Source organism: Gadus morhua, chromosome 8 (genome assembly GCF_902167405.1).
Source record: "Gadus morhua chromosome 8, gadMor3.0, whole genome shotgun sequence".
In the NCBI taxonomy this organism is placed as follows: domain Eukaryota; kingdom Metazoa; phylum Chordata; class Actinopteri; order Gadiformes; family Gadidae; genus Gadus; species Gadus morhua.
Genome location: NC_044055.1, coordinates 14,103,743 through 14,114,162, shown reverse-complemented (window position 1 = coordinate 14,114,162; position 10,420 = coordinate 14,103,743). Strand labels below are relative to the sequence as shown.

The 10,420-nt window shown below is 43.6% G+C and overlaps 1 protein-coding gene across 3 annotated transcripts; it reads right to left on the bottom strand.

Moving 5' to 3' along the window:
- hhatla (hedgehog acyltransferase like, a) lies at positions 1–10,182 on the bottom strand. 3 transcript variants are annotated; one of them, XM_030364404.1, is made up of 13 exons: positions 10,033–10,182; positions 8,932–9,057; positions 7,193–7,260; positions 6,977–7,090; positions 6,429–6,449; positions 6,047–6,241; positions 5,172–5,381; positions 4,381–4,552; positions 3,499–3,643; positions 3,285–3,320; positions 2,530–2,731; positions 1,732–1,873; positions 1–1,263 (listed from the first exon to the last, which is right to left on the bottom strand). In XM_030364404.1, exons 2-13 carry the CDS (start codon positions 9,035–9,037, stop codon positions 1,127–1,129), a joined length of 1,548 nt encoding a protein of 515 aa, XP_030220264.1. In that variant the 5' UTR covers positions 9,038–9,057; positions 10,033–10,182; the 3' UTR covers positions 1–1,126. The 3 variants fall into 3 exon arrangements, with proteins under 3 accessions (XP_030220264.1, XP_030220265.1, XP_030220266.1); XM_030364405.1 differs by lacking the exon at positions 10,033–10,182 and adding an exon at positions 9,294–9,470; XM_030364406.1 differs by lacking the exon at positions 6,429–6,449.
- Between the last annotated feature and the right edge of the window lie 238 nt (positions 10,183–10,420).

Genomic DNA, 10,420 nt, shown 5'->3' with positions numbered 1-10,420 from the left:
TTTTTCCAACCATTTTTTTTAATTCGGTCACACCTTCTCATCTCTACTCTACTTGACCAAGCAAATAAAGTAAAACCATTTAAATAAGAGGCTTTCAAATATAAGCTTTGACAACATAAACAGGGGAGAATTTTTCCATCATCTGAAAGTCAAGTAGAAAATATGATCGATTCTGGTGACAGGCACAATGACACTCAGAACCAAGAATCCCTGCGTAGCTTGAATTCCATTTATAGTCAAGTTATTATGGTATGTTCCAAGCTAGTGTCATGGGAGAGAGGGACAGTCTGGCTAGGGGTAAATGTCAAAGCTAATCTCCCGCAGAGAGATAATGACAGCAGCGGTCGTGGTGTAGTAGTCAGGCCCTGTTTTTTATTTCCAGTGTGGCTATGTCTCAGTGCTGTAGACCAAAATAAATCATTAAGTCATGTAAACCTAGATTGAATAATACATTCTCTGCTCGATCAAATACTAGTCCAGTATGGCGTCCTCTGCATATTTGACAGTTTGCCAAACACACAACTTTCACCTATCACTTACAATCAGCTCCTTTGTCAGTTTGTCCCAGTTTAACTACGAAGAAATGCTAAGCAAGCTGTAAACATGTGTAATGTGCATGATGCCTTAAGTGTGATGCCCTCTATAAAATAAAAATGACAGCAGAACATCTCCCATCTCCTCAACAGTTTCAGTACATTAAAAACATTCAATATAATAGTACCAGGAGTTTTCCCTATACAGCACCGCATAATATCCAATATATTAACTCATCTTTATAAAATGTATACGGCAGGCAAGTGTGGGTTAAAATGTTTTCTTTTTGTTACGATAAAAATACAAAATGCATCTATCGGCGAGTGAGGTTCCAGACAATGTTGAGGTGATTATCTTCAGCAAGTGCACTTCAGGATAAAGACAGTTTGAGATCATTTCTCGTTTTTCTTCCTCCGACAAACAAAAGCAGAACATTTAATGAAAACATTTCAGAATTGTAAACGTTGTTGGTTGACGAGCTGTCGTGGTATCGTTCGGCACAGAGCGAGCCAGTGGTGGTACGTTTACGAGGGCTTGTTGTAGATAGAGTCTCTTACTGAAAAAGAAAATGGAGTTTTCCTTTTTGTCCGTTTTATTCTGCTTTCTCTTTCTCCGCCATCTTGGCCGCCTCTTGCTCCTCGAGCAGGGCCTGGTTCCTCTCTCTCTCCTTCACCAGCTGGACACCGCAGTAGGTCACCAGCAGCACCGACAGAGTGGAGAAGGGGAAGCCTGGGGTGGGGGGGATAGAATAATAAGAAAAGAAGGAAAACCATTTGCAACATTTTGTTTTGGTGCTATGTGTGGACCCCAAATAAAACAGATCACTATAATGTTCTCAGGTAATGTTCAGGGATCCTTCACTGAACAAACAAAAGTTGAAAATAGTTTGTGGGTGTTGTTTTGTGTTGGATTCATGTACATTTCTCAGGGTCTCAAGGTTCTGGGTTTGAACCCCAATGTCTGCAGCTGGCTAACCCAAACTTCTACCTTGCACCTTAATGATGTTAATGCATCTGAATAAGCTTTTATTTAATTTGTAAAAATAAGTACATTGTAAATTGTGACTAGGTAAAAGAGCAACGATAAGGCCACGAGAAGCTTGACTTTATTTGGCGTGTTTCTGTTCTGTTGTTTTATTTTCTCTCATTTGATTCTTGCCCCCCCCCCCCCACTGAGAGGGTCCTGGCCGTGTCCCACCTTTGAAGATGAGCCGGCGGCCCACCATCTTAGCGAACTCCAGACTGTTGAGGGACAGCACGTTGTAGAGCACGATGGTCCAGAAGTTGGCCGCGTTGAAGACCCCGCGGATCCTGCGCCCCATGGACTCACCCATCACACCCTGGGGGGCGACCACAACACAACAGGTAAGGAGGAACCTGAGGTTCAAGGCCTGACCTGCTACACAACCACACAGATGTCAGTCAAGCGACCTGCTGGTGTTAGGATTCCATCCCCTAATGAGTTTGGTTTCACAGTTTTTTTTATTCAATATGAGTTTTCTACATCTGTTTATATATGTGGCAATTACGTTTATTTTTCCTAGATCTTGTTTGATTGGCACGGTTCTTTATTGTTGCCGTAACACCTGCATTTCCCTTTAAAGCTTTCAAGTTTGAGGTTGACAGAGGTGTGTACAGTTACAGTAGTCGATAATGGCAATTGAACGCATGAATGAGTTTCAGGCTTCCTCAACGTTTTAACAAGTAAATAGAAAAAAACGAAACGCAAAATATTTACAAATTAAATTATTGCACGATTAATAAAGTTATTATCATATCTTAAAGGGGACGTCTCACTCTGCTATTTTCTTATACAAGAGAATGCTGCTTCTTATGCACGTCAGGGTTATCCCTGACCCCAACCCTCACCCTTGTGCCTACACTTTATAATAATGCTTTACATTAAACAACATTAAATCATTAAGTAATGGACCCTTATTGTGACGTGTCACCACACTCTTTATTAGACAACAGCCTAGTGTGACGCTAGTCTCACCTCGATGGTGGAGAAGGGGGGGTAGGAGAAGAATTTGGCCACCCAGAGCTCAAAGTTGAGTCCGAAGCAGTTGAAGAAGGACCAGATGTAGACCAGCTCGCAGGGCCCCAGCCACAGCGTGGTGATGGCAAAGGTGCAGAGTGTCGCCAGCAGCTCCTTGAAGATCTTGTCGTGGTCCCCGCCAATGTAATCGTAGACATACCTTTTCCAGAAAATATTCACATATTAAAGGTAGCGTAGGCAATATATATTCAACGTTTTTTTTTCTCATTATTTTTCTTATGATTTTATCCCTGCAGGAATCAAGGGATAAAATGCTAAAAAATGCAATACACCAAAAATGTATCCAGTATCTGGATAATTTCCTGTGGCCTGAAAAAAAATGGTTGTACGACCAACTGCTACAGACTACCTGTCTGTCTTCCTACCTCCCGTCTACCTGAGCGCACTTTGCCCGTATGCTCATTGTGCATGTCCTGAGTCTCCCACAAGGCTAGGCAGACCTATTGCTAAAGCTAACGAGCTAGTCACATGTTTGAGGAGTGGCTTTGGAGGGAGAACTGGAGGGAGGGGGGGAGGTGTTTTTGTAGTATTCTTTCCAAATCTATCTTACTCTGGATAAGGGATGGGCAACTGGCGGCCCGCGGGCCGCATACGGCCCGCATCCTCACTCAGTCAGGCCCGCACATAATAAAAAAAACTACAAAAAAAAACGAAACAAAAAAACAATGGGGTTAAGGGTTGGGAGTACTCACCTGCACAGCCAGTCGTTGATGCCTCTGTCAAAGTGGCTGTAAATATAAGGACAATACATATTCATGAAGTCTCAGGACAGAATATAAATTCAGGACATAGACAACACATCAGATGACTTTAGGATAATACGATTGATATGTTCTGACAACACATTAACATGCCCTGAATGGAACTGTTGATGCACGTCTAAAGGTTGAAGGGGGGGGCACTTACGTCTCAGCGAAGACATACAGCATGGTGATACACTTGGGGGGCTGGGGGGGGTCCAGGTGGTCCAGTCGGGCCACGGTGTTGATGACCCCGAACATGACCGCTGCCTTCACCCAGTCGTACACCAGGTTGGAGTAGGCCAGACCGGCTAAACCCCACACATACACACACACGCGCGCACATGTACACACGCACGCACACACACGAGAGACGAAAGTAAGGTACTCTCTTTATAGACCCTTTGGTAAAGGACAGGCTAGGCGGTGTAGCGGCGAGGGCGGTCGACACCTTGCTGAAAGGTACTGTGTTTGATCCCCCATGTCCCCAGCCTACATGTAGGCCTCCTGGATCGAGATGTCTAACTCCTACCTGCTCCTTAATTACATGCATTGAAATTTTATGTAAGACGCTTTGGTTAAAAGCGTTTGGGATTTTTCTGGCTCTACGGACAGGATAGTGAGATGATGCAGAGGAGAGTGGGTGGAAACTGAGAGGGAATAACAAGTGGGATAGGATCATAGGCATACTGTCTGTATAATGTTTCGGTATCGCTCTACGATTGATCAATTGATGTAATATCTTACATTCTCTGTGAGGTTTGCTGCAGTCTAATGTGAACGCTATTGAAGTGTCAATTTCTGAAGTTTTTTTTATTTTACATTAGGAACAGTCACACAGGACCACAGTGAATAAATGTTGTTTTTTTAGGACTATTTTAATGTTTTTGAAGAGTTTAGAAAAGTAATGGTACTATTTTCATTCTCCTTACCACACATTATGATGTTCAACAAAGCCTCGCGACCCATGACATGAGTTTACTCCTTACTATTCTTGCGTTTGTATTTTTATACTTTTTACTTATATGGGAAATGGCGCGTCACTTACCCAGCGACCAATCGGAGAGCTTCTGCACCAGCCTCATGTCACTGGGGATGGTGAGGATGTAGAGGTAGTGGAAGAACATGTCCACCACCAGGATGACCCCCAGGTGCAGCAAGGCCTTTGTGGTGATGCCCCACAACTCCCTGTCCTTGCGGCTCAACTTGGAGCTGTTGGCCTGGGGAGAGGAGAGGAGGTCAGCCACACATGATACAGATCCGCTCTGGAGGTTTGACCATCTTGGTTCCCAACGCTAGCTGGGCCCAGCTAGTGTTGGGAACCAAGATGGCCGCTAGGTGAATGAGGCCTATTTATGTTCTGCTAAGTGGATCTTTGGCATGAGTATGTGTGTAGGAAATGCCGATAAGCTCAGAACCTTTAGGTCTGGTCTCCGGCGGCCTTCACACGTGCGTAAATGATAAAGGCCTACTCAATATACTAGCATTGTCATCCTTAGTATAATATATTATTACACCTATATCATTATTATGCTTTTTATTATTATCATTATTTTTTTAGCTTTATCATTATTATCTAAATATGTTTATTTTCTTGTTATTTGTTCAATATATACATACATATATGTATATTTATATACAGTATATATATCAATATTCATATATATTCCTTCCTCAAATCCTTCTTCTTATTATGGTGTCACATAGTATACAAACAATACAGAATTAAGTCATTATAATGAAAATGATCATGATCTGTCTTCATCCTCATCAACACATCAAAGTGTAGAAACCCATCCCACTGATCCGTGCTCCGACCCTCCCCGACAGCGGACATACCTGCGCGTGGAACTGGTCGAAGGTCATGATGGGGCCGAAGAAGAAGAAGGGGAGGTAGAAGTTGTACTTGAGCAGGTCCAGGAAGGAGTAGCTGCCCTCCTTGCGGTCGCAGTTCTCCAGTGCGAAGCTCATGCAGCGCATGATGGTGAAGCCGCAGCCGCCGTAGAACAGCACGTCCTGCAGGTCGAAGGAGCCTGTCACCAGCGTTTCCTGAGGGACAGACGGACGGCGTGGGAGTGTGTGAGCGGGGGGATACACAACGGAAATTCCCCACAGTCTGACTTCATAACAGGTATCGAAATTATAAGGAGAGACGTATTGGCATCTCTTAACTTCAACTAGTTTCAAAGGCATTTCGACCTAAGGTGGAATTTATCATTTGTATTTGCTGTGTAATTGGGATATTTTCCCTGTCTCTGTTTTTAAAGCCACATTTCAACGTGGTTTCCGAGGAGTCAAGAGGACTTCACAGCTTGTTTAAAACTTCTATAGCTTCTATAACGGTTAAAGTATGAATGTTGATGGATGGAGGTGGACTCAGCCAAGTGGTACTGGGTTTGATCCCTAACATCCGCAGTCGACCTGTAGGCAGCCTTGAGCCAGATACCTGCTTCACCCCATTTTCACCAACACTACAAAAAGGGGCCCTTTAATATATATAATTATATGCTACCTGCTAACATTAAATGTATTATGTACATTTGGTGGAAGCTTTTATCGAAAGCAACTTACAGCACGGTGAGTGCATACATTGTCTTCCTCATGGCCTTTTAGATGCTGCCTCAGCATCACATACCACCCGACAGAGCATTGACACCCGAGCAGGAGAGTAGATTAGGGGAGGAAGGCATTAAGAGGGAGTGCATTAGACGGACCTGCCAGGAGTTATAGGGCTCCAGCTTGATGGAGGCCAGAGTGGCCAGGCCGGCCACGAAGCAGAGCCACCTCTTCTTGACGAGGGCCACGCTGTACAGCATGAGGCAGTGGGACAGGATCAGGCCCATGAAGGTCCAGCCCATGGTGACCAGCACCGCCAGCACACCGTAGAGGCCGAAGACCAGGGACCTGTGCTGTGGACAAACAGAGACGTCACAGGGGGGTTGGACCCCAAACCACAATGTTCTGGACGGAGTAGAATTAAAAAAGATTTTGGAGACAAACGTCAGTGATTAATATTGATTATATATACATATATACTTATACATGCATATATATGTATATATATATATTGATATATATTGATATTTGTATTGTTACCTTACATCCATCTATACCAATCTTCAGCGCAAGCAGGGGACAAAACAAAGAGCATGTTTAAAACATGTTGAGGTTTTAAATATGTCAAAACATTTCCGGGAAGGAATAGTTGGATGGATGGATGGATGGATGGACTGATAGATGGATAGATGGATGAGGGGATGGACAAACGTACATACATATTGTACATATGAGCATGCATGGATTCTGTTTTAAACACACACACACACACACACACACACACACACACACACACACACACGAACACACACACACACACACACGAACACACACACACACACACACACACACACACACACACACACACACACACACACACACACACACACACACACACACACACACACACACACACACACACACACACACAAATATCAGCGTGAACACTGTATAACCACCCACACACACACAATATACAACATAATACAGCATGTATTGGAAACAACACATGTGCATACACATACACACACACAACCTTACATAGATGCATACATACGTACGTACATGCATACACACAATACACCCACCTTGGGGACCAGCAGCGAGAAAATCTTTGCAAAGATCACGTGACCGGTGAGAGCAAAAAGGATATGGTTGCGGAACGTTGAAAACCACATGACCCACTCGAAGTCGGCGACGTCCTGGACCAGAAACACAGCGCAGGGTGAGCACGCCTCACAGTCACCTGTCATCACTCACCATGCCTGGAGGACCGTACGGCTGAAAGCTCTTGAGACACTTGCCATTTTTCTGCCAAAGTAATGCCATCCCGGCTTCACACTCTCCTTGAAGGCCTTCCTGTTTACGTTCTCTGATAACAGGAAGAAGAAGAAGAATTGTTTGGGGTAGTCTGAGTGAAGGCACCTGCAGTATGTCAGAATGACAGTTGATAGATTTAATAGCCATTGCTTACGCAACTTCATACTTGGAGTTTTGCACACCAGGTCATTTATTCCTATATGGGTCTGTCCCTATGACTTATGAATTAAATCGATATTTTGAGCTGTAGAAGTATTTTAATTAGTTCATGTTGATCAATGGGATGGTTTGTTGTAGAAAAAGGAGAGAGTCTTAGAGTTTGAGGTCTGATTATGGATTCCTAACCCTACTCCTAAAGCTGAATAACAGTAATCTGTTTTGTTTTACTGAAATTGGGAAAGACATGTGGATTTGCATATGAAAAAAGGGAAAATAGGAAGAGAATAATCCTTTCAGCTCTGTTCTATTCACACAGTGAATTTAAAGTGTGAGATTTGACCGTGACTAGCCAGATGTTATGTAATACATTCATTCCAAATGCTTTCGGTTTCCACGGTAACCTACTCTACGTTAACCCCAGCCCTTAATCCTTTTTAGACGATTATGTCATAAAATACACTTAGCGAAATGGTTGTTACGTATTAGCCTTTAGCATACCTTAAGACCTTCATCTCCTACCTTATCTAGTCTAGTAAGAGCGGTGGGTTTATCTGTTTTAATGGATCCTTCAGAATATCTCAGAGTATATCGAAAATCTGTATTCATTATTTCTTTATTTCAATATAGATATCTATATATAATAGGTTTAAAATAGGGATACATATTTGATCACACACTATCTAACCAATCAACTGCAACTAATTGTATCAAAACGAGCCCAATTCCAAATGATTTACGACACAGCTAAAGAAAAGTAGTTTGCTTAATCTATTCAAGACTAGAGCACAGTATAACAACAGTATGGACAGCCATGACCCAGTTCTGAATGACAGGTGACAGGTGCACTCGATATAGACATTTTCCACCATGCAGTTGACTTCTAGGAGATGACCTACAGCAGTTTGACTGCTAGAACGTTTGCTCACTATTGTCAACATCACATGACATCACACATCACAGTAAATAGTGACATTACTTGTTGGCTGTGTGTGGGGGTTCCAATTGTCAGCGGGTAGGGGGGGGGGGGGGGGGGGGGGGGGGGGGACAAGCTGACACAAAATTAGCCTCCATCCCAACAGGGAAATCTAGATTGGCACTAATTGTCCTGGCTTTATATAGGTTTTAATTTCAGTAAAATATGCTATGATTCTGTATCTCATGTGTCGGATCTGCCAAGAGTTTCAACACAATGTGATGAATGCAGCCTTAACAGAATGATGTTTGTTTTGGGAAAGTTTTTCTTTCCTTCTGTCTTTTTCTGTTCCTGACGATCAGGTTTAGGAGTTATCTATCTCTCATCAAGTATTTTGTAGTTTTTCAAGTTCATTTTTGTTCCTGTTTGGTTGGTTTGTGTCATGTGTCAGGTTGTGCTTACAAACTGGAAAGATGCCTCTGTGAGGAAGATCAAGAATTAATATTATTGTATTAACCTGAATATCAATCGGAATCTCAATGCTAAATTTTTCATGCAAATCGAAAGCTGAATCTACATTTAAACGTGAATTAAAATCTGAATCTAAACTTGAAGGTGAAACATCAACATTGAATGTGGGTCTCAACTCACCGCTAGAGGCCTCAACGATCCAGCTGGCCGCCCAGGCCATCGCCACCCCCAGCACGGCGGTGTACAGGTACACTTCATACCTGGGGAGCGCTGCCTTGACCCCCATCCTGGTTCTCACACACCGACCTGTGTAATTCATATAAACAGTCCAGAACTAGAGTGGACATCTAGGAAAGCTGTCAAAACGGTGCCCAATTAAGTTCTGTTTAAGTTATTTTAGGTCATCATGTTTTAGGAGGATGTCATTGCTTCATTTGGTAGTCTGAAACACTGATTTAAACTTTAGTCAATATTCGATATAAAATGTACCAGATTTGCAATGTTTGTCAGATTGCAAACTGTCTCCAAAAAACAATACAAACCTGAAAAAAACACACGTTTATTAGCTGCTTCTCTATCACAAACATGGATCAAGGCAACGCTCCATTTTAGACTCTCCGGTGAAGGGACCGGGGTCTCTTCGCTCAAGTGATGAGGGGCCACGCGTAGTCGCAGCAGAGGAGTGACTTTAAAGGACTGCACTGGCTGCACGGAATCGGCACCGTCAGCTGCGGCAACCCTAGCTCCTTCCTATTATAGCCCAGTACAGTTGGTGGGCCGTGCAGCCGGGCAGGGCTGGCAGCTGCAGTGCTATGTGATACCACGTCGACGCACTGGACTCCTCTCATTCGCTCCCACAGTGCGCAATTAGCATCAGAATGACCGAGAGAGGCGCATTTATGGACATTTAAGAACGAAAAACACTCATTATACCATTATTATACTGGGAAGGACTATATTGTATATTATGTCGGATTCGTGAGCCCACGTACCAGTCTGATCAAGCTGTGTCTTTGTATTTGTACAGTTTTGTTGTGCCCCGCAGCTACGAAGTTGTGGAAGTTAAGGGGAGTTGGAATAACAAATCTCCCCCATTCGGTTGATGGTGCCATGCCTTGCATACAAATCAAATGCACCACAATACAAACTGGTAGTCTAATAGCTGTGTGCAGAACACAATCACTCATTGTCTTGTTTTTTTTTTTTACAGGGCCTATTCACTTTACATGAGAGATACTTTAAAAGAAGATGTGTTTATTTTATTTATTCTGTTTTACTAACCTTGTATCCGCTACGTCCGAAATAATAAAAGAAAGAACACGGGGTGACAGCGGCGGGTGTCTCTAGTTCATCCGGTCTACACGGTGGGCTTCACCGTGCAGCTGCCTGTGATCGCAAGCACCAAACAGCGAAAGACGCCGCACGCTCATCGCGAGGACAGGGGAGGGGGGGGGGGGGGGGGGGCATATTTATCTTCAGAACTCCACCGCAGCCGTCGCGAGTAGGGGGGTAGGGGGTTGAAGGGGGGATCCTGTAGGTGTCCATCAAGCGGCAGCGAACGGTACGGTACCAATGCGCAAAACGGTGCCACTGCTGCTGCTCTGAACGATAGGAAATGAACTGAATTTAATATATGGGAATATATGTGAAGGCTTCTGCTGCGTCGTAA

Bases quoted from the DNA above. Each gene is read 5' to 3' on its own strand.
- hhatla (XM_030364404.1), bottom strand. From the start codon at position 9,037: ATGGGGGTCAAGGCAGCGCTCCCCAGGTATGAAGTGTACCTGTACACC. The intron at 7,261-8,931 runs GTGAGTTGAGAC...TCCTGTTATCAG, and splicing joins GATCGTTGAGGCCTCTAGCG to AGAACGTAAACAGGAAGGCC. The intron at 2,732-3,284 runs GTGAGTACTCCC...TTTCTGGAAAAG, and splicing joins ATCAACGACTGGCTGTGCAG to GTATGTCTACGATTACATTG.